The sequence below is a fragment of the Hibiscus syriacus genome, unplaced genomic scaffold (genome assembly GCF_006381635.1).
Source record: "Hibiscus syriacus cultivar Baekdansim isolate YM2019G1 unplaced genomic scaffold, ASM638163v2 tig00117000_pilon, whole genome shotgun sequence".
NCBI lineage: Eukaryota > Viridiplantae > Streptophyta > Magnoliopsida > Malvales > Malvaceae > Hibiscus > Hibiscus syriacus.
The window spans coordinates 1119074-1143717 of record NW_024063516.1 but is presented as its reverse complement, the minus strand read 5'-3'; the positions used below and the strand labels follow the sequence as shown (position 1 = coordinate 1143717).

The window sequence follows — 24644 nt, the reverse complement described above, 5'->3', positions numbered from 1 at the left end:
CCTTCATCCACCATAAAAACTCATTTTCACATTTCAATATGAAACAAACCAATACTTATATCAATTTGTAGAGAATTTAGTGTAGGTAATTTTCTTATTTCACAACCTAGTCCTAAAACTCAACAAAATGTACCAAAATGGGAAAGAAAACTTGGCTCACCTTAACTATGGAGGTCTCGGGCAGCTGCTGGAGAAGAAGAGCAGATTTTTTGAAATTTTCATGCAAATATCTCTAATTTGGGCCTTTTAAATTAATTAAAAATTCATTTTGACACAAATGTCAAAACTACCATTAATAAATCCAATTATTTACTTTCATGCCACCCTCCTATCTCCAATTTAATAACCTCAAATAAAAATAAAAATCCCACTTATCAATTTCCCTCTTTGCCCTTTCAATTTTCCAAAAATCCAATTTAATCACTAAATTCCACTCTTTAACTAAAATAGGGTAAATTCTTTTAATCTGACTGATTCGCTTCAATTCTTCACATTAAAAAAAATACCAAAACAACATTTCTAACCTCATACTACCATCCTTCAAAAAAATTTAAATTTTATTCTATCCGGATATCTGATTATTTTACGAAACTTTACCTATTAATAGCTTTTCCTACAAATTTCAGATCGAAAATTTAATAGATACAAAAATCCTTCTTTGAAGAAACCATCCATTTATAGTACCAAAATATATATCTTTTTCAAAATTACACTTTAAGTTCATAAACTTTTATAATTTTATACTTTAGCCACTAACTTTCAAAATTTACCTTTTAGGCACTTGTTGAAATTTTTGGGGTATTATAACTCAGGATACTCAACCTCGAAGAAAAAAGAAGCATTATAATTAAGGGATCGAGTAGCTAATGTATGAGCAATCTTATTCGCTTCCCAACAAATCTATATTACCAAATAACTATTAAAACCATTACAATTATCCAGTATAGTTTGCCCATTGAAAAACAACAAAGGGTCTCCTTTAGTACTTTTGGGCTTGGACTCATGTGAAGCTGTTGATGGGATGGGCCTCCCGTCTTAGGTTGTGGCAGGCTGCTCTATTGAGTTTAACTAATTGCATTATTATACAAGTTTTTTGGCCCAATAGGACAGCCCGAAAAAAATTACAAAATAGAGCACAAACACTTTTATTTTGGGATCTGACATTTTTTATTGTACATAAAACTCGTTACGTCGGGTGATAAGTTTTAATAAAAATATTTTTTATTCAAGTTTTTTATTTTGATGTGATAAATTTTAATAAAAATATATATTTATTGGAACTTGTCACCTCGAGGTGATGAGTTTGAATAAAAAATATTTTTTATTGGAACTCATTATGTCGAGTTCCAGCTCCATTGTAGCATTCGCCGTATTCTAAAAACTAGGTTCTCTAACGGGCGAAATAAAAAACACGGATGCCCTAATGAAAAAAAAAAACTTATTACACGAAATGCCTTTACTAAACACTAATGTAAATGTAAATTATGTAAAGATGTTCATCTTCTTACTTGTCTATGAGCCACACATATACATGAAGCTATATACGTTGGGGAATTAACTATTACTGAGCACAAAAATAAGCTGACATTAACTCTTAAGTTCTATTACACGGACATGGATACACCAAAGCTTCACCAATCACCACCGTCCAAAATCATCTCTTCATAGCCAAAAATTTGCATGTAAAAATCTAGTCCCACCCGATTCCATTGACCCAAACCCCTCTCTCAAGGGTGGGCGGTCCGATATTTGTGGCTCAAATAATGAATCGGCTTCATGGACACAATCCTAGTCTTTAGATCTTATTGCATAGATGCATACTCCTGGTCCATATTCTCCACACGTTCCTCTACTTCACTTTCATCCATACCTTATATGCTAATAGTTTAACTATAATACTGGACTAGACGCCAGGTACGTTTGATCTTTTAGTTTTACTTGCAACCAATACCCATGGCTACACACGCTGCTGTAGCTCCATCAAGAATCCCTGCAACAGCCAGGCTTCCATCTAGGATTACTCACTCTTTCCCTGCTTCAAGCCAATGCCCCTCCAAGGTCTATCTCATGTATTTTTTCTAGCCCTTTTAATCCTGTGATACTCATTTTAGTTCTTGCTGTGCAGAGACTACAAGTTGCTGAATTCTCTTGACTTCGATCCAGCTCGAGCGTCACCTTCGTCAACAATGCTCGAGATGCATCCTTTTTCGATATGGTGGCTGCTCAACTTGCTCCAACGGTTCATTCACTTTCTCAAGATTTTGTTTTTTGAGTTAAATGTTTCATGCGTTGCAGACAGTTGTGAACTTCATTAGATAGCCAGCATAAAATCTAAAATGATCTATCTGCAATCCTTATTCTAAGAAACTGTTTTGAAATTTAGACTGTAGGAGTAGGAGCAACTCCTGTTAGGGGAGAAACAGTTGCCAAATTGAAGGTCGCGATCAATGGATTCGGACGCATAGGCAGGAACTTTCTCCGATGTTGGCATGGCAGGAAGAACTCGCCCCTCGACGTGGTTGTGGTAAATGACAGTGGCGGCGTAAAGAATGTAAGTGTATGTGACTTGTCATGCTTTTTAAGAGTTAAAACGTAGGAAATTTGGTTAGTTTCATTTATTAACCACGATCTATGAAAAAAATGAAAACCAGGCTTCACACCTGCTGAAGTATGATTAAATGCTGGGAACTTTCAAAGCTGATGTGAAGATAGTTGACAATGAAACTATCAGTGTTGATGGTAAGCCCATCAAGGTCGTCTCTAACAGGGAACCTCTCAAGCTTCCATGGGCTGAACTTGGCATCGACATCGTCATCGAGGTAGGTCCTTGCCTTTAGTGTTGGAATTTATGTGGCCTCCAGGAATAAACTACAAGTATTCCGATTCCTGACCAAAAAGAACTTGATATCATGGAGATGCCATAAATTTATACTGTGAGAATGCTGCCATGTTGAATATACCAGAGAAACCTTTAAGAACTTATGCACTTTCTTTATTCAATCGGCAAAGATGATTACAAAAGCTAATCACAAGCCTCACGTTCTTCCAGCTTATATAACAGCTTTACAAAGCTTTAAAAACCGCTTAACAATATTCTGTTATAACCATTTAGCTTCTAGACTTATTAATTCTAGAACCATCTCAACTATATCATGCATGAGCATGCATGGAAGCACCTCTGGGACTGCTGCATACATATGAGTGCAGTAACTCTCAACATTCTCCCTGCTTTCTCAACCTTCTTAATGAAAAAAAATGAACACTTGAATCGAAAGTGCGACGCCTCATTCCGTTAGACTTGAATCGGAAGTGCCGATGCTTTCTTCCGTTCGACTTGAATCGGAAGTGCCGATGCTTCCTTCCGTTCGACTTGAATCGGAAGTGTCGATGCTTCCTTCCGTTCACTTGAATCGGAAGTGCGATGCTTCCTTCCGTTATTCTTGTTCACCTTCATTTATTTCTTCTTATCTTCCTTTCTTCAACTTAAGAAGAATGTTTAGTTTCGCGAAATCTTCTGATACTTCAGCGTTGGCATGAACGAATTCTATAAGTTCGTAAGGCAGCAGCGAATTGGATCTCTGTTGTATAGTCTTCACAGCATGATTGTAGCACCATGAACTACAGGATTGTTTGTGGACACAGCTTACAATATTGGTCCATGAACATCTTTCGGAATCGTTAGCTTCCACCGTCAAATGGTGAAGCATCCCAGCCACCACTTGCTTGCTTGATTTCACAACTCGCACGAACTCGACCATCACGTTTTCTTTTTTGTTGTGCTCGTCGACGGAAAAGCGAGCAGGGTTTTTGAGGTCAACATTGTTATGGGATCCCTGGGAAGGGCAGACTCTGTCCAAAGTGGTGTTTGTCACCATTGGTTCAAAACAGAAGGTTGATTCAGTGGATAAATTGTTGAAGAAGAGAATTGGGATTGCTATGGAAAATAAAATGAGTTGTAGAAAATTAGTGCATGCAGTAGAGGAAAAATGACAATCCGATAGAGAAAGCAACAATAGTTGAACTGATTTAGATCTACAACAAACGAAAATAACAGCAGTGGATGAAGGAAAAACAATCGACTGAGAAGAATAACAACAATCAATGGAAGAAACGGAACAACATCAACGAAATTGGAGATCGACTATCAGCGGCGCAGTAGTGAAAGAAAACAAAGATGCCAAGATCTTTAGTGAATGATGCCATGTGGGAATGCTTCCATGTTGAATATACCAGAGAAACCTTTAAGAACTTATGCACTTTCTTTATTCAATCAGCAAAGTTGATTACAAAAGCTAATCACAAGCCTCACGTTCTTCCAGCTTATATAACAGTTTTACAAAGCTTTAAAAACCGCTTAACAATATTCTATTATAACCAACTAGCTTCTAGACTTATTAATTCTAGAACCATCTCAACTATATCATGCATGAGCATGCATGGAAGCACGTCTGGGACTGCTGCATACATATGAGTGCAGTAACTCTCAACATATACCTATACTGTTAGATAATGTAATAATTTGATATGCATCTTACAGGGAACATGAGTGTTTGTAGAGGGCCCTGGAGCTGGGAAACACATACAAGCTGGTGCCAAGAAAGTTATCATAACAGCTCCAGCTAAAGGTGCAGACATTCCGACCTATGTTGTTGGAGTCAATGAAGGGGATTATGGCCACGAGGTCGCGAACATCATAAGGTCAATTCTAATCAAAGAGTTATCTGATAATAAAGCGAACATTGTAATCATTCTCCGTTTCTCTGTTGTTCTAGTGTTTAGAATTTGATTCAGTTTTATACTTGCAGCAATGCTTCATGCACCATGTTGAATCAAAATAGAGTAAAAACTCTAATTGATCGAGAAGAAGAAAAAACTCTTTAGAATAATCTCACAAAATTGCAAAAGGGAAGAACTCTTAAGAAAGCTTTCAAATGTTTATAATTAAGCTTTGATTGTTGGATGATAAAACTCAAATACAAGTAGGGTATTTATAGGTTACAAGAAACAATCTAAACCACTCATTAAAATAAGCACTAAATAATCTAAACCATTGAAATTAAAACATGAGAAAAATACTTAATTTTCACCTAACTAAATTGATGTAAGCAATGACATCAAAACTAAATTGATGTAAGCAATGACATCAAATTAATTTAGGTGTGAACTTATTTAGGCTAATATTGAATTTTCAACACTCCCCCTCAATGTTAGCCTCCATTCTTTGAATCACGCCATGCTGACGACGGAAATGTTCAAACTTTCCAACACTCAAGCTTTTTATAAACAAGTCAGCAATTTGCTCATCTGTCTTGATTTGCCTCATCTCAATCTCTTCTTGCAAAACTTTTTCCCTAACAAAGTGGTAATGTACTTCCACATGTTTAGTTCTTGCATGAAAGACAGGATTCTCCGCCAGCCGAATTGCCGATTGGTTGTCACAATACAACAAAATTGCATAATCTACTGGTTGATGTAGATTATTCATCAACTGTATCAACCATGTACTCTCTTGAGCTGCCATTGCTGCTGCTCGATACTCAGCTTCAGTGGTTGACAGTGATACTGTTGGTTGTCTTTTGCTACACCAAGAAATTGTTCCGGAGCCAAGCTTAAACACATATCCAGTTGTTGATCTCCTGGTGTCATGATCTCCTGCATAATCAGCATCACAATAACCAACTAACTTACAGTCTTCACCTTTCTTGTACAAAAGACCATAGTCAATTGTATTCTTCACATATCTCAGTATTCGTCGAACTGCTTCCAAATGAGGCTTCTTTGGATTTTGCATATACCGAGTCATCACACCAACTGCATAAGAAATGTCAGGTCGGGTCAAGGTTAAGTAGATCAGACTACCTACCAATTGTCGATACATTGTTGCATCTTCCAAATCTTTTCCTTCATGTGCACACATTTTGATATTTGGTTCTATTGGCGTTGAAGTTGACTTGCATTCGAGCATTCCAAACCTCTTCAACAAATCTTTAGCATATTTTTGTTGACATCGAAATATTCCTTCGTGTGTACGATCAACCTCTAGACCAAGGAAGTGCTTAAGTTGTCCAAGTTCCTTCATCTGGAAACGAACTGATAAATTCTCCTTCGTCTGAAGAATTTCTGCCTCATCATCACCGGTCATGTAGATCTCTCGATCTAGTTCTCCATGAAGAAAAGCATTCTTCACATCCATCTGCCATAAGTTCCAGTCTTTGTTGGCTGCAAGTGCAAGTAAGACTCGTACGGTTGTAAGTTTCACCACTGGACTAAATGTTTCATCATAGTCTAGTCCATACTGTTGAGAGAAACCACGAGCTACCAATCGTGCTTTGTACCTCTCGATTGACCCATCTGGACGACGCTTTATCATGTAAACCCATTTGCAAGATATAGGTTTCACATCTTTTATCTTTGGTACAATATCCCAAGTTTGATTTTGTTGAAGTGCATCGATCTCTTCTTTCATAGCTGTCATCCACTCAGAACTCTTCGATGCTTCTTCGAACGTCTCAGGCTCCGTTGCTTCTTCAATTATGGCTGCATTGGCATATTTGGGATTTGGCCTTCGTATTCTTATTAACCTTCGGAGTTGAGATTGTGGAATTGATTCTTCTGTTTCACTAGGACCGCCTTCTTCGTTTGGTTGTTGATACACGCCAGTTTACCAAGGATTCTGAGTCACTCTTTGTTCGACATCATCTCCATTTGGATCTTCTGATTCATCTGAACTTGTTTGGAGTTGAACAGCATGCTCCCCCATCTTTTGTTGTAGCTTGTCTCCAAATTCTCTCGAATCTGGCAACACCTCCTTCTCTGAGGACCACCAAGAAGATGCTTCATCAAATACCACATTTCGTGACGTGTAGCATCTTCACTAATTGGATCATAACATTTCCACCCATTTCTCTGGCTGTCATATCCCACAAAGATACATCTAACAACTTTCTTGTCAAATTTGCTCCGTAAATGATCAGGAACAAACACATAACATACACAGCCAAATACTCGAAAGTAGCTAACTGTAGGTTTTATGTTCCATAGTTTCTCAAAGGGTGAAACAAATCCTAACCTTGGTTGAGGAAGTCTGTTGATCACAAAGGCTGCAGTCCTCATTGCTTCAGCCCAAAACCTTCCAGGTACATTCTTTGCATGTAGCATACTTCGACAAATTTCTGCAAGATGCCGATTTTTTCTTTCCGCTACACCATTCTGTTGTGGCGTGTTGTCACAAGTGTACTGATGACGTATTCGACATTCCCTTAGGTATTGAGAGAACTCGTTTGATCTATATTCTCCTCCGTTGTCTGTGCGCAAGCAACATATCTTCTTTCCCACTTCTCCTTCAGCTGAGTCTCTGAACTCTTTAAACTTTGAGAAAGTATCAGATTTTTCTTTCATAAAGAAAACCCACACATACCTGGAGAAGTCATCAATAAATGTTACCATGTACCGCATACCGCTAATTGATTGTTGCTTAACCGGTCCGAACACATCAGAGTGAACCAACTCCAACGGTTCTTTTGCTTTAAACTTCGACTCGTCATATGGTAATTGGTGTGCTTTACCATACTGGCATCCCGCACAGACCGTGTCTGTTCTCACGTCTAGTTGAGGAAGCCCCTTAAGCATCGACTTTTTCACCATCACACTTAGCTTGGAATAGCTAACATGACCTAACCGCATGTGCCATAGATCTGATGTCTCATTTTTCCTTGTCCTGTCTACATATGCAGACTCTGCTAACATCACGTAAATTGATTCCAAACGTCGTCCCTCCATTGTTGGTGTTTCTGAGATTTTGACGTCACGATAAACCTTCACGTCTTGGGGATCAAATAATACATAATGTCCTGATGATGTTAGTTGAGCCACATATAGCAAATTTTTCTTCATTCCTGGGACATGGTAAACATCTTGGAGTTGCACCTGATTAGTATTATATCGAGGCGTAACTATTGTCTTACCGATGTGAGTTATCGGTAACCTTGAGTTGTCAGCTGTCACCACCACACGACCTCCATTATACTCAGACAGGTTTTGTAACTTCTGTTTGTAACCCGTCATATGATTTGAGCAGCCAAAATCTACTATCCAATCATTCTTGTAGTCAATTCGTTCTGGTGTTGTTACCGTGAGAGCTAATTCTTCTTCCTCCGTAGCAAATAACGCTTCAGCATCCCAACCATCTTCACTATTCTCCTTCGAACAAGAAGTAGCAGTATTACTTTCAACAGGCTTTTTCTTGGTCCAACAGTCTTTTGCCATGTGACCCATCTTCCCGCAGTTATAACACTTGCCATCGAACTTTCTACTATTACCGCGATTCTTGGATGCTCTCCCTGAATGAGGGCCTCCCTTTCCTTGGTAATTTTTCACCTTGTCACCATCCTTTTTAGATCCACTGCCAGTATACCACTGAAAAGTGCCTCTGCTTTTGCTGGTGTAGAGCGCTTCCTCTTCACCCTTCAGCGAGACTCCTCCCATTTGCTTGGCTATGGCTTCTTGACCTGCAAGCAAATTTTCAAACTCAACAAGCGATGGCTGTGTCGGCCATCCCTGTACAGTGGTAACAAACCCTCGATATTCGGGTCTCAAACCATGGACAATTATTCTTTTTATCCTGGCTTCCCCAATAGTAGCTGTCGGATCTAATTCTGAAATTTCGCGACATATCGACTTCACCTTGTGAAAGTATTGGGCAACCGCCATGTCGCGTTGCGCCATTGATAGAAGTTCATTCTCGAGAAGTTGCAATTTTGTATCGTTCCTCTTCGAAAAGAGTGTAACAAAAGTGTCCCATGCTTCCTTTGGTGTTTTAGTATCCCGAATGTGCTCCAACATTTCTTCTTCAATTGTGGTCTTTAAAGCAAACATTGCTTTGCCTGTTTTAATTTTCCACTTTCGCAAGATTCCATTGGCATCTTCTGTCGCCGGTTGTGTAACTTCACCACCACCGACAACCTCCCAGAGGTCTTGATCTTGTAAGTATGACTCCATACATGTTGCCCACGTGTTGTAGTTTTTGTTGTTGAGCTTCTTGATCCCTCCAACTACTTGAAGATCACCCATCTTAACGTCAAGTCTTTGACTACACCGAACAAGCTTGAGTAACAAACGTGCAGAGTACTAAATTACTCTAAACACAAAGAAGCTCCAATAGGTTTGTAATAACCCCGACAATAACTCAAGAAATATTTTCTGATGTGGAAGATCAGTTAAAAACTGCAGCCACAGAGCATACTCAGAATTTCAAGAGACCTTAAAAACGTGGCTCGGATACCAATTGTTGAATCAAAATAGAGTAAAAACTCTAATTGATCGAGAAGAAGAAAAAACTCTTTAGAATAATCTCACAAAATTGCAAAAGGGAAGAACTCTTAAGAAAACTTTCAAATGCTTATAATTAAGCTTTGATTGTTGGATGATAAAACTCAAATACAAGTAGGGTATTTATAGGTTACAAGAAACAATTTAAACCACTCATTAAAATAAGCACTAAATAATCTAAACCATTGAAATTAAAACATGAGAAAAATACTTAATTTTCACCTAACTAAATTGATGTAAGTAATGACATCAAAACTAAATTGATGTAAGCAATGACATCAAATTAATTTAGATGTGAACTTATTTAGGCTAATATTGAATTTTCAACACACCACAAATTGCTTGGCTCCTTTTGTGAAAGTCATGGATGAAGAATTTGGTAAGCATTGCTCATATGTATACCCTATTTCACATCTTAAAACCATCTTGGAATTGACTTTTTCAGTTGTTTAGGTTAATTCCATGCGAGTTAGCAGTTTAAGATTTGCTAATCTTCTCACTTTGCCAGGCATTGTCAAGGGTACAATGACAACTACCCACTCTTATACCGGAGACCAGGTACTGTTTAATCAAACACTGCAGTCTACTGATAAACTCAACAATTAGGTTTCATGATAGATTACATGTCGAAAGAATTAATTGCTTCGGAAGACGAGAAAACTGAAGGTTTTGGTTGTGATTGTCCAGAGGCCTTAGATGCTTCACACCGTGACTTGAGAAGAGCCAGGGCTGCAGCATTGAACATTGTACCGACAAGTACAGGTGCTGCCAAGGCCGTCTCTCTTGTGCTTTCTCAACTCAAGGGCAAGCTCAACGGCATTGCACTTCGTGTGCCAACAGCTAATGTATCAGTTGTTGACCTGGTTGTGAATGTTGCGAAGAAGGGTATCACGGCCGAAGATGTGAATGCTGCATTCAGAAAGGCGGCCGAGGGGCCATTGAAGGGTTTATTGGACGTGTGTGATGTTCCTCTTGTCTCAGTGGACTTTAGATGCTCTGATGTTTCCTCTACTATTGACTCTTCATTGACCATGGTCCTGGGAGATGACATGGCCAAGGTGGTGGCCTGGTATGACAATGAATGGGGCTACAGGTAAGCTTAAAGCAAGCAATCAAGCTAAAATTGTTGAGGAGCCAAGTTGTCAACTTTTTAATCTTTTGTATTTGAACTTATACACTAATAACTGTTGCATTGTGATTGATGTTTGCAATTTACAGCCAAAGGGTTGTTGATTTGGCCCACTTGGTGGCAAACAAGTGGCCAGGCATGCCTGGAGCTGGAAGCGGTGATCCCTTGGAAGATTTCTGCGAGACAAACCCAGCTGATGAAGAATGCAAGGTTTACGAGGCTTAAGATTGCAATTTTCATTTTCAAACTTGGTTTCCATGGTCAGTGGTCAAGGTTTTCCAACGTTCATGTTATCATTTGTCTCGTTTTTTAATAACAGCAGTGTGACATGATGAGAATAATCAAAAACATTTGAATGCTTGAAGCTATAAAAAAAAAGTGGCAACAATCTTGGATTGAATTACTTGTTGATGTGTTTGAAATCAAAATCCTTCTAACATATAATAAACCTAAAAACCAATCCTTCGCCTTTGAACACATATGAACAGTGGCATAGTTAACAGTTAGGTACGTCCAATGAATGAAGTGGGAAGTAATTAATTGCTCCAGGTTACATTCCTATTGCTATTGTTCGTTTCTCTCCTCTTGAGAAAACTCCCCAACTCTTCATCCCCATCATTGTCTACTTTCCTTCTCTTCTGGCCACTTTTTGATTGGTCTTCTTTCTCATCCAATAATGACAAAATCCTCTGCAGTTGTCGAGTACGTGAGCTATCTGGACCGGTTCTTGAAGTAGATTCAGGAGCAGGACGTAACAGCTGCAATATCTGCAGAAAATATATGAGAAGAGAAACGAAGCAAGCAATCCCACAGATAAGAAATAGACTCCAGAAGCTGGATAGATTAAGTTGGCTTGTCTCTATCTCTGTACTCTCCAAACTTCAGGTGCTTTGCATCAGCCGCTTGTCATGTATCCGCTGCAAATCACTGTTCTCAGAAAGTGTTAGAATTGCAAATGACATATCGATTGCCAACGGAGAATCCCAAGGAAACGCCTAGGGATAAATCAGGCAAGCAAAAAACTAGTCAGAATATTACACGACTTAAAGGATGCCTGCCTGCCAATAACGGGGGCATTTCAATTCTTTGTTTAATGAATGTATGAATGACTCATTTATTAGCAAAAAAAAAAAAAAAACTTTGCCTAAAGATGCCGTGTCATGAAAAAACAAAAAATGGTCAATGATGGTAATGTGCATGTGACGTGATGTTATTCCAATCCTCAACGATAGAAAAGAAATACTCACAAAACCCCAGCCGCTTTTGGTAAATTCTTGACCGACGATCCTGAATTTGCACTGGCTCGAGAGAAAAAGCTCAACATATGGACGTTCATCGACTGCAGCAGCAACACCTCCATTTCCAGGACCACTTTCGAGGGCCGAAGCATATTCTTCAGGTGATCCAAGGAACAAGCCTAGATATGTCTAGTTCCTCGCTTTGATACCGCTCAGCAAAAGTGCCTACTTGATATCCAATAGGCTCATTATCAGTTACCAAGCTTTCAAGTCCTTTAATTGGAGAATATAAATGTTCCACTGTGAGGATTGATGTCAGACTTGCAGTGTAACTGGAGTTGATTATTAAAACCACAAAGAGACATATAATTAACACTAGACGGCCGAGCATGCTCATAGTATTCTCTCCTGCAAAAGGAATATAAAGTGGCCAGCTTAATCAAATTTATCATACATCATTTCTGCCCTGCCTTTAGCATTTTTTCCGTTTCTTTATAGTATGTGTGTGTGTGTGTGTGTGTGTATATATAATAGTGGAAATTTCACTTACTGTGGGCAAAGAACATTGTTGAGAAGCTAAACCTGCGAGGACAGCACACAAGTTGCAAATTATTATTATAGTAAAAAGAAAAACTTACACTGAGGACTATGACATTGATATCAAGATCAGAAAAGAGTGGTATGAGAAGGGGAGGGGGATGCTTTTGACAGCTTCCATTACTTTTTATTACATAATGCATCACTCAAGGATTTCTCTTTCCAGGTCCATTTCAAGATTGAAAGAAAAAAATTGGCCTCTTGCTCTTCATTTTGCTTTAAATGACATTTGATCCAACGTGAATAAATTCCTTCCCACGAAGGATTACATACACTATACACTTACACACTCCTATCCGACTTCCAAACATACTAATGCTGTCTGCATCCCAAGAAACTGTAAACAAAACCACTCACCATAAAATGGTTATAACTTGATATTTAGGTGGGCCCTAAACTCATCATTTATCCGGTGCTCCAGGATCCAAATAGAATGTGTTGGAAGGAAACAATGGCTCTATGAATGTGTTGGAAGGAAATAGAATGTCAATCAAACATAGCAAAACCATAATGAGGGATGGGACATTTAGTTTTACAAAATATGGTAACCATAAAAACTTGAGGCCCATAATTAAATAGGTTTACATTTGTTGTTAAAATTGTTGTATTTAAATTCATTATATCAATGATAAAAGAGAGTATTATTTAAATTTTGTTTTGAATTGGAGCATGTTCATTTATAATATGCGTATCGTTAATGATTAAGAATGATTATAAACATATATTACCTCATAATCGTTCTAGATTACTAAAAAGATGGTGTATTTTTTATTAGGGATGGACATGAGATTCAAATTTGATAAGTTTTGGTTTGATTCTATCTTATAGGATCATTTTTCTTAAATTTCAAGATTGAATCTTATATCTAGGGATAATTATAATAATACTCATCTTCATAAATTTTTTTAATTATCTTCTAATTATTTTATCAATTAAAACTAATAAATTTATAAATCTATATTTTTTCGATTAAGCTAAGGTGATTACAAAGTAGTATATGTTGTAATATTCTCAACTATTTGACAATGAACATTCAATTACCATATTATAGTCATTGGTACTCGAACCTGTGACCCCTAGAAACAACAACAATTCATTTAACCACTGAAGTAAGTTGGTTCGTACATGTATAAATCCATTTTTATGTTAGTTCAAATAAGTGTGATTTTTTACTTCAAAATCGATATTAGTATGTTTTAATACACTGTTCTAATTTCATTAAAAGAGTACAATAATATATATATATATATATATATTAATTGGAAAAACACATGGGTGGATTTGTTCAGACCCAAGCCCATAACGACACGATCCACGACCCCTAGCGGATCAACTTTATACATGAGCAACAAGCCAACAACACATTTACAATGTTTTTTGGCCCAATAGGTCAAACCCGGAAATTATTTTGCCCAATAGGGCACACTATTTTTTATTTTGCAATATACACCAATTGCTACAGTATAAAGGAAACTCCTCACATTGAAGAGACGAGTTCCGTTAGATTTATTTTTTATTAGTACCAGTTTAGTGGGCCTCACGTGGGCAACTATTTTAATGTATTTAATGGGATTCACCACGTCGAAGTGACAAGTCTCTTAAGAAATTATTTTTTAAAATAATTTACAAAGCTAATTAATTTTTTACAATAATAAAAATGATGGAACTTGTCACCTCGAGGTGACGAGTTCCGCTTGAATTAAAAAAAACTAGTTGTTTATAGTCTCGTAGGGCAATGGGCAACAACAACGATCAGTTGCCAACGATCACCATAGAACTCGTCACCTTAAGGTAAGGAGTTCGGTCTGATTTTTGAAATACCAGTCATTTATAACCGTTATGATTGAGGTTATAAATAGAGATTTGGAGTTTAGGATTTTTATTATATGTTTTTTTCAGAAAAATTGGAGAAAAAATCACACTTTCCAAAGAATTCCCTAAAAATGTCTTAAAGACAATAAATATTACGCCTGATGATGTCCATATTTCTTCATTCGAACTCCGTCCAAAAGAAAAACGAAACATTTGTTAACGAGGAATGCCATTGAAAGATCTGCATCAACGGATCATTATATATCTACAACAACTAAACATGTATTTATCCATATTTTTGCGTGATTTTAAGGTGAACCCGCCATTGATTGCGACTCTGATTAAACGTTAAAGGCTTGAGACGGATACTTTCCATTTTCTGAGCGATGAAGCGACGATTACGTTGGAAGACGACGCTTACCAACTCAATGTTCCAATTAATGGTACGACTGTCGTAAGGCAAAACGACCGATTCAATATTGTTGAAGAAGTGTTGGGAAGGATGCTACCGCCCGAGGTTTTAGATGGGTATCAGATACAAATCATTTGGTTGGAGTTCGAATTTCAAGTGACGAACGACTCTATCGAGGAGAAGGTCATATTTACGGCTCGGGCGTACCTTCTCCAATTGATTGGAGGGATATTATTACCGAATAAATCCGGTAATTTGGCGCACACTCAATATCTACTTATATTGAATAATTTTATTGAGTGTCGTAATGATAGTTGGGGCTCGACGATTTTAGTTTTTTTATACCGGGAGCTATGCAAGGCAACAATCGTCAAAAGAGGTCAAAAAATTGACGTAACATGCTGTCTATTACTGCTACAATATTAGGCTTGGTATCGGTTCTAGTTTATGATGCCAATTACACTATATTCGGCTGAGTTTCCTCTAGCTACAAGGTAATTTTTTAACTTCATTTTAAACTATATTTTTTAATTTATTGTCTATTAGTATTTAATCATTTTTTTATATTTTTTAGATGACGCCAAAAAATAACCAAGATGAAGTTATCAGGTACAACTAAAATATATATACAAATGAGGATCGACATCGCCAATCGACATGCGGTAAATATTTAACTGCATTATATTAGTTATTTTATTATTCTTTTGTAATTGTTTAACTTTATATATACTAACGTTTATAATTAATGTTTACAGTTTTCTTTGTTTTCGTATTGTGACGAAGAGATCTATCAGTTACTGCCACTGGGATTTTTTGATGGGTCGGAGTTATGGTGCGCCATAACGCCATTATTACACTTTGCGATTGTTGAGATGCACGCCACAGATAGAATGTTATGATAGTTTGAGTCTCATCAACCAATTCTTAAGCAAATATTTGATATGGACACGCTCCACAGAATTGACACATGTTGGAAGCTTACCGAAAATTAGCCAAGGAATCACGCTTTCTACATTGAGCAATGAAATCAACGTCATGTATCAGTCCCCCTGCGTTATTAGATTACACCTACCTACCTAGATTTCGACATTTCTCCTTATCTCCAAAATTGCGAAGGAAATGGGAAACCATATCTCACAACATCGGAAGAGAGGGGAGAATGATAACAATACAAGTCTAGATTCACAAAGTCAAAGAAATCATCATCGACATCTTCGTCTTCTCCTTTTGCTTCTCATGCAATTTTGGTTTTTATCCTCCATACCATGTTTCAATGGAGATGCAACCGATTTGGGTTGGAGATTCATGAGATGCAATGCAAAACACTCAAGCATCTCCGACAGATGATGCGGGTGAGGGTGAATGCGATCATATCATTTATGGTCAACAACGTAGCCAAGTCGAATCAATGACAGAAATGATGGCGTCAAATACTATAAGTATCCCATCACCATATTTCGAAGGTGGATCTCAAAGTGGAGTGATGTTCAATACACCTCCTATATAGGAAGCAAACAAATATGTAGATAGAGACGATCAAGGTGAATGACCTCGACGTACTCAACGAGCCATGCGCCATTATCATTCGACCACTCCTCGACATCATCAAGAATCACAAAAATATAAATAAAATTTATTATGTATGTATTTTTTTGTAATAAAATTGTTAATTTACCTTTTTTAATTAATATATATATTTTAAATTAAATCCGGTCAAACTCGTCACCTTGGCAGCAGATGAAAATTTGAAAAGAAAAGAAATATCTTTATAAAACTAGAAAGAAAAATAAGAATAAATTCTGAGTTGTCTGTTTAAGCTTACTCCAAGAGGGTATTTATAGCCTCTAAAACCCTAGAGATAAATGCGTCATTATCATTCGACCACTACAAATGTTTTCTAAATTCAAACTTCAAAATTTAAAAATAAATCTCCTAAGATATCTCTGTCCGTCCACTTTTCAGAAGGCACTGATTAAATCTTCTAGAAAACTACTTTTTACTATGCAGGGCACTGTATATGTCATAGATGTGATTGTGGAACCATCATCCTGTTGGGTAATGATTTTGAATTTGGTTTTAGTTATGACAGAAGTTTCTGAAAATAAGATGCTAACATGACACAGATTACTGTCAAATGAAAAGATAAGGGAACAGCTTTGTGGACAATGTCTAAATCTTATAACAATGTTCCCTTACCCAAATTACCACTGGTGCATTGGTTTCTGATACTTCACTAGTTTATTATGTTTATACATCCAGGGCCTTTCAAAGCTGAGTCTCGAGTCAAGAAATGTATCTAGAAAGCTATTTGTCTGGTACATGAGCAGATTTGGAATTTGGCAATGTTCTATTACTTATGACGTGGACTAGGACAAGCTGTTATATGAAACAGAATAGTCACTGTTGGTTTATTGTGCCTCTAGTGAGATGCATAAGCATCTGGTTATTGATACTCCGTGGATAATTGAATGCTGTATCATATAAATATCTAGTTGGTTTTGGGGTTAAGTCTAGCTCCTTTATTGTTTCTTTTGTGCATTTTTTTTTGGCAAGGATGAGTTGAGCAGGGCAAAGGGGGAAAATCTTTATCTTCTGATAGTTTCCAATTTCTTGTTCTTGTGATTTTTTCGTGAAGCATTAAACTTGTATTTTAAATATATGAAGCAATGCCCTACAAATGAGCAGATGTTACTATTAGATAGCTAGTAGTTGTGCTTCCTCAGTCTTCTACTAGATGCTTTTGTACCAAAGTTAAGCAATGTGACGGTTTGATATCATTAATTAAAATATGGGTTGTGACATTTTGCTGCATCGAGGTAGTTTTCTTCTTAACATTAAGAAAATGGGTAGTGATCCTTGCTTTTTTTTCTTAATATTTAGTAAAATGGATTTTTTTGCGATCAGATTGGCGTTCTCAGAATGAAAAGAATAGAGCATATATATCAAAGTGGCTTAGGCCATCCCTTAGAATGTATGGAAGTTTTGAGAAGTCATCAGATGAGCTAAGATCCTTTTTCAGTGAAGTCAAGGTCTTTCTCAGTTCCTTTATTAGTATATGTTCCTTTCTTTTTTAAACTGTTAGATTTTCTTGTGCATGGACTTCGGTTTTTTACATAAAGTCTTTTCTCTGGCTTCAACTGTTTGCAGGACTTGGTTGCGAAGAACAAAGTTTGACCTCAACTTGAATAACTTCAATGAAAAATTTCCCTTCTAAGGATCAAAGCTGCAAATTTCCAGAAAGAGAAATTTGAAACTTAACCCGTCTATTCATTGTGGACAGCAACTATCTTCTTTGGCAAAATATGATGTTACTTCTCAAATGAAGCCTCAAAGTGATGTTGCAGCTCAGACAAAAATGCAAGCCGGTAAGGATGAGAAGACCTGCAATGAATGTATTGATCTAGAATGCAACTCTTCAAAAGATTCACGGTAAATGTCTGACGCCTATTCTGTACTTTGAAGCTTAAATGTAATAATAGCAAACTATATGCTTGCGCATGCCACTTCGCCGGTGAATCACAGTATAGCAATACTGGCTGCATCATGTTTAGGAAATCTGTGTTTGATCATTTGCTTTTGGATGCTGTTCAATATTATTACTTATCTAACAGTACGTAATTATTAATTTTTTTTAAGAATTTGAAACATCAAACTGGTATAATTGGCTTGGGAGCATCTTTTTTCAGGAGTTTTGAGGTTTCATCTATGACCCTTTCAAATGAAGATCGAGATGCAATCATGGTCCAGGAAACACAATTTGTGAATACTGGTATCTCTTTAGCTAGTCCAGGTTCCATAACTAAGGATAGTAGCTGTGGTTCAACAATAATTCAGGCCACAACTAAGTCTCCGGACCAATTTTCGTTTCATCCAATGTCAACAAGCCTGAATGAAGTTCCTTCTGTTTGTGGATCCAAGACAATATTCACCCATGAAAAAGATGCGAATCAGAACACAGCTGGGAACAAACCAAGAAACGAATCACCTTTGAATCTTAGTGTTTGTTCATATATCCAGAAGAGGAGGAAATCCATAGCTTCACCTTTCATTAACATTGCTGATGAAGAAGACAGTGTTACTCCTGCTCAAATTCCAGGTTCCATGAATTTTGAGGGACTAGCCAATGGAGATATGCTTCGCAGGATTGAATTTGGTTTTGAAACTAGCTCAGCTGAAAACGATTATCCGAAGGAATCAAATGTTCCACAGCCATTGGCAACCGATAATACTAATTTCTCGTCCCGTTATGGATAAAAGACTACAAATTTCCTGTTTACTCTGCCAAAGCCCTTTAAGCCGCCCTGAAAATCATTTGTATCTCAGTTTCTCATTGACCGTGTCTTCAAAAGTCTACTTGTTATCACTTTTCAAAGGGAGATTACTTTCTTGCGATTCAAATACGCCGCCAACTGTACCAGTTATCATAACTGACATTTCATCAGTTGATCCAAGATTCTGCCATGGAACTCTCGAACGTGACAGAGAACAGGGCATTTGGCGTGAAGAAGATGGATATGTATTCAAAAAGGTCTTTTGTCCCTTCTGCAGCAACCCTAACAATTGTCTTGGCGTGCGAATCGAAGCAGCTGATGGAAAAAAATGCGCAGTTGCTGAACAAGGTTGCCAAGAACTCTAATACCTTAGTGTCACAACTTTTATTTTTCTGATTCTTCAGACAGTTTAATCCTTTCTTATATTTTTAAAACGCTCTTCTGAAACTTTTTCATCTGCAGATAATGCTTTACCATGGAAGTGTGGTAATTAGAAATTCTGAAGCAGCAGAGAACCAGGCATCGAAGGATAAGGTAAGCTATAATAATACTGGGGGCCTAATGAATTCTTCCACCATTGACCTCTCGTGTGTATGCCATTATACTAAGACAACCGGGAATTTTACGGATAAAATGCTGAAATTTTATAGTTTCGCCTTCATCCAATTTAGGCGCTAAATCGCATGCTGTCCAAAAATTTGGAATTCTTTGCTAAAGTTAACATAGGGTTTGTTACAGGTTAATGTCTCCATCACGAAGAAGACTGCCAGTTTAAATTTCATTGATAAGTTCGCATATTCCCCCAAGCAGTCGGATTTGGGAGGATGGAGGACTACAAAATCGAAGGTAAATGCTTTGAGCTATGAATCACAGACCCTCCATTCCAAACCTATTTATTTTATTTTATACCCTATTGTGTTGCAGCTAAAACTTTCCAGGAGATAGGGCTGGACATTATCATGTCAATTGCATATAGCTAACTTTTGTTCTTTACAAAACCCTTGCTTGATGAAATGTGGGGAAGCCAGCGGGGTGTACATCTTGATGAATAGAGTATGTTGAGTCTGGTAAAAGCTGCAATTATGGACTTACCATACCCCATTCCAAGTTATGAAGCCGAGGTAAAATTAATGACTGATCGGGTTGACATATCTTTATTAATTTTACAAGGATTCTCTGTTATTGCCCAGTGTACAATATTAGGATATGGTACTTTCTCACGGAAGTTATTTCGTATTTGAAAAATAATGGTGAGGCACGTTTACACAATCTCACCACGCTGCACCGCCGAGTTTTAACTAGAGTTTAAAAAAGGTCTCACTCAAAAATTATTCTATCATTTTAAACCTTTTGTTTTAACTATTATAATTAGGAAACAAAATCATAATAGATCTCGTATTACATACTAATAAATTTATTAGATTTTTTTACTCTACATTATATATGTTTTATCTTTATGAAATTAATATCAAGTAAAATAATTAGTTAGAAGGTTAATAACTACAAAATATTATTTGATATTAAAATTATTAACTGACATGAAAATAATTCAAATAATTTCTTATTATCTACATATAATAAATTATTTTTGTTGTAGACATATATTTTTAAATATTCACAATAGTTATTCATCTCACTATTACTGTGACAAGTAAATGTATATACGCATTCTTTCATTGATTTTAATCTCAAGGGTATATATTTTGATCTTACTAATGAAATTTAAGAATAATATTATTCTTATTGTTTTTTATCCAAAAAGAACGGTACTGGATCCACGGTGAAACAAGAACGCGCTATCTAGCCTAGTCCAGTTCTGTTGAATGGATCCTGATTGAATAGAATCTTAAATTTTAGCCCAATGCTCAATGGTTAATGCCTAACGCCAATGCCAGAGCTCTCAGCCCATCCTCTAATTTTCATTTCCAGCGCAATTAAACCTTTTTTCTTTGAAGGGCAGCTCAATTAAACTTTAATTTGCAACTCTCTCTCTCTCTCTCTCTCGTTTTCCTTCTATCTCCCCTCATCCCTAACCCTACCTCACCAATCAGGTATTTCCCCTCGACCTTCGTTTTCGTAATTTTCCAACGAATCTTCCCTTCTTCATATCGATTTTTTTTTCTCTATTGATCTCCGATCTTAATTGCAGGATTCAACATGAAGGGAGGTAAATCCAAGTCAGATGCTAAGAGTGGCAGGTTCATTTTTTTCTCTTTATCTTATTCATATGGATTGTTCTGAGATCTCAGATCTAGATGAGGGTTATAAGTTTCTTGACGTTTCTCTGATTTGTTGACAGGCTCGCAGTGAACAGGAAATCAACCGCCAAAGCTGGAAAGAAAGCGGGGAAGGCAGCCAAGGATCCAAACAAGCCGAAGAGGCCTGCTAGTGCCTTCTTCGTTTTCATGTAATCATTCACAATTCTATCCTGTATATGTTGGGTTTTTCTTTATATTTTTTGGTGTCATGGAAAGCTCTGGCGTTTATATTCTTCGTGTAAACCACAATTGAAGAGGTGAATTGAATGAATCTTCTTATGGTCAAAGATAAATTCAAGCCCCAAAGAATTACTTCGTTGACTTCAGATCATATCCTTATATAATTCGGTAATATTGACATCTTATCTTTAGGGAGGAGTTCCGAGTGCAATACAAAAAGGAACACCCTAAAAACAAATCTGTTGCCGCTGTAAGTGTGAAATATTTTTTTTATTTCTTCTTTTTCAAGACGCAGTTTTCTTATATATCTAGTGTGGTCAAATTTAGGTCGGCAAAGCCGGTGGAGATAAATGGAAGAGCTTGTCTGATGCTGTAAGTATATGAACTCTTTTGCTGTGTTCATTTTTAGTATTCTTTAAAACGAAACATACAACTCTGTTTTCTGAATAATTTAATAACAATAAAATTCAGGAAAAAGTACCTTATATAGCAAAGGCAGAGAAGCGAAAGGCTGAGTATGAAAAGAACATGAAAGCCTACAATAAGAGACAGGTATTTCGCTTTATATTTCCAAATTAGTTGTTTTTTAGTCTTCTCTCTTGATGAGCTTGAAGTTTCTGTTTAGGGTTGTTAATAGTTCATGATCCTTTCCCTTGTTTTGGGATGACTACAGGATGAAGGTCCCCAAGAAGAAGAAGAACAAGATGCTGAGTCTGAGAAGTCAATGTCCGAGGTGAACGACGAGGATGATGAAGAGAGCAGCGGAGAGGTGAGTTTCAATAATTGTTGTTTTTGTTACCGATCTTGTTTGTTATTGAAATGTTTTTTTTCAAATAATTCAGGAAGAAGATGATGATTAGGAAGGAAGGAAGGAAAGATCGAGGGAGGAGATTTAGCATAATCAATATAGGCTGGTAATAGTTGTTTGATCATAATCTTATTATGGTATTGCTTTTGATGCTTCCCTGTTTCCTTTTAGATGGGCATTCCTGGCATCTAAAGGGGGAAATGTACCTCTAAATCCCGTTAGTTCCTTTCAACATTTGAGACATCTATAGTTGTAGAGGGTGGAAGATTTACCTATTGCTATATATACGCACTCTATTTTATAATATAATATTGATTTTGAAGTTGAAGAATGGCTTGGAAAAAAAATCCTTTTTATCCCTATAGTATTTTATTATATAATCACAACACTTTATCATACACGCTGGTATTATTATGATGGTGATGGCATAGCGTTTGATTCATTTGTTGATTAGAGCATTGAACAATCCATTTTTATATAAATTGAGATGATAATAATAGTCAATAAATAACAAGTTTGATTGAGGGTTTTAGAAGCGTCTATTATTTTGTATTGCATGGTTGTTTGCCTTGTAACTGACGCTCATTTTTGTGTTTGTGATTCTGTTTGATGGATAATAGTTGTAGTATTCATGCTTCTACTTCTTGTCTGAAAAATAGAATACAGTTTCCCTTTTAGTACTATATATATCGTCTTTGTGGCTACCCACATTTACGACCTGGGGCCATGTGCTTACGATTTTTTGTTCTTTCTTATTTTTGTTATTGTATCTGTCATTAGTTCTTGCCCTTACAACCTAACGAATTGTGATGCAATTTGGTATTTAGGGACTTTATTTATTTTCTGCTCTTGCACGAGTTTTTGACATGCTTTCTTTGTTTGTGGTTACGTAAGAGGGAGTTTTTTTGTTAGATATTGGTCGAAGGCCGAAGTTATTATTTGATTAATTATAAATATTAAATTAAAGTGCTTCAGTGTTGCATTACTCGGAAACAAATCATGTTTATTGAGAAAAATCGTGTTAGAGATGTAGTAACCAGTGAAGGGAAGTGGGATTGGGCCTTTTTGAGCCAATGATTTTAATATATTGGTGTTAGCCCATATCCTTAATGGTAAATATTAAATTTTTAAGGCGTTATTGCTTTAGCCTTTAGCCATTAAAGGAAATGCATTTGGTTCATGCTAAATTATTTATTATTAAGGTAGTTTCGTTCGTTCATATTCAATTTTTAATAGCGTCTGACTTAATATGTCAATATATCTGATAAAATTACTTTTCAGTCTTGGCATTCAAGCCAAGGTCTTTTAATAAAACCTCTCATGTACAGCTTTAAGTATACAATTACGTTGAAGATAATTATATTTATTTTACAAAAACACTTTAATTATAAATAATTGGTGTTATAGCTTTAATTAATGTTATAAAATTGATTGTTGGCGTAAATATTTGTTAATAAAATATGTTAATTAATATTATGATTTATGCTACAATGAATATATTAATATTATAAATACTGATAATCGGTTTTATTAGCATGGGGCTTGTATTGTTGTAAATGTCATTGATTTTACACATAGAAATTTGGGAGCCAATTTTATAGTTTTGTGTCTGCTCTCTTTGTTTTCTATTATTGTCTTTTTTTATTTCTTTTGGAGTTAATTGCATGAGGTTTTCCCCAAATTATGACCATCATTAAATGTCAATCCAAGTTTTTTTTTATTTAGGGTTTTAGGGTGGTCTAATTTTTTATTTTGGAGAATACGGTAAATGCTATAGTGTAGCTGTAACTCATCACATGAGTTCCCTTGAATATTATTTTTTAATGGACCTCGATGAGTGGGCTCCATGAGGATTATTATTTTAATGTCATTAATAGGACTTGTTGCCTTCATGTGACGAGTCGTTCAAATTTAAAAAAATAGTCGTTTTGTAGTCGTTGGTCAACGGGCAGTTGCAACAGTCACTTGGGCAACGGTCGTCAGATAAAATTATAAAAATTAAAATTCAAAAAAATTGTATTAAAAATAATTACAAAGTAAATCAATAATTTTAAAAAATAAATTATTTATAAAAAATTACAAAGGAAAATTATTTATATTTTCTAAGTTCTTGACGATGCCGAAGAGTGGTCGAATGATAATGGCGCAGGACTCGTCAAGTACGTCGGGGTTGTCGGCCTTGATCGCCTTCGTCATTGTCGTTGTCTTTATCTTGCCGAGGAGGTGTACTTAACACACTCTGATATCCACCTTCGAAATATGGTGATGTGCTTATGGTATTTGATGCCATCATAGCCGTTGTTGAATTGACTTGGTTGGTACGTTGTTGACCATATAAGATATGATCTCACTCACCTGCACCGGCATGTTCTGTTGAATATGCTTGAGTGTGTTGCATTGTATACTATGAACCTCCAACCCAAGTCGGTCGAGTCTCATTTGAAGTGTAATATGGAGGATAGAAATCGAAACTAGTATAAGATGCATAATAATAATCTTCAACTGCAGATGCTGGAGCAGAAGACGACGACAACGATGTTTTCTTCTTGGACTTGGCGAATCTGGCATGATGTTGTTCTCATTCTCCCCTCTCTTGTGGTGTCGTGAGATAT

At 36.5% G+C, this 24644-nt stretch overlaps 1 protein-coding gene, 1 long non-coding RNA gene and 2 pseudogenes across 3 annotated transcripts; 3 read left to right on the top strand and 1 right to left on the bottom strand.

The window, feature by feature from the left end:
* The first annotated feature begins 1827 nt into the window (after positions 1 to 1827).
* On the top strand, positions 1828 to 10856 carry LOC120194602 (annotated as a pseudogene).
* A 1098-nt stretch (positions 10857 to 11954) lies between these two features.
* LOC120194603 lies at positions 11955 to 12722 on the bottom strand. The gene is made up of 3 exons (XR_005522985.1): positions 12649 to 12722; positions 12245 to 12276; positions 11955 to 12102 (listed from the first exon to the last, which is right to left on the bottom strand). It is a non-coding gene; the product is annotated as an uncharacterized LOC120194603 (long non-coding RNA).
* Positions 12723 to 17303: 4581 nt separating this feature from the next.
* LOC120194736 lies at positions 17304 to 19765 on the top strand (annotated as a pseudogene).
* A 964-nt stretch (positions 19766 to 20729) lies between these two features.
* On the top strand, positions 20730 to 22360 carry LOC120194775 (high mobility group B protein 3-like). Of its 2 annotated transcripts, none has more exons than XM_039196983.1 (8): positions 20730 to 20837; positions 20936 to 20984; positions 21086 to 21193; positions 21417 to 21474; positions 21552 to 21596; positions 21696 to 21776; positions 21898 to 21993; positions 22067 to 22360. In XM_039196983.1, the coding sequence occupies exons 2-8, from the start codon at positions 20944 to 20946 to the stop codon at positions 22082 to 22084; spliced, it is 447 nt and encodes a 148-aa protein (XP_039052914.1). In that variant the 5' UTR covers positions 20730 to 20837; positions 20936 to 20943; the 3' UTR covers positions 22085 to 22360. The 2 variants fall into 2 exon arrangements, with proteins under 2 accessions (XP_039052914.1, XP_039052915.1); XM_039196984.1 differs by having other exon boundaries at positions 20768 to 20830; positions 20930 to 20984.
* Positions 22361 to 24644: the final 2284 nt, after the last annotated feature.

Bases quoted from the DNA above. Each gene is read 5' to 3' on its own strand.
- LOC120194775 (XM_039196983.1), top strand. From the start codon at position 20,944: ATGAAGGGAGGTAAATCCAAGTCAGATGCTAAGAGTGGCAG. The intron at 21,597-21,695 runs GTAAGTATATGA...AATAAAATTCAG, and splicing joins GGAAGAGCTTGTCTGATGCT to GAAAAAGTACCTTATATAGC. The intron at 21,777-21,897 runs GTATTTCGCTTT...GGATGACTACAG, and splicing joins AAGCCTACAATAAGAGACAG to GATGAAGGTCCCCAAGAAGA.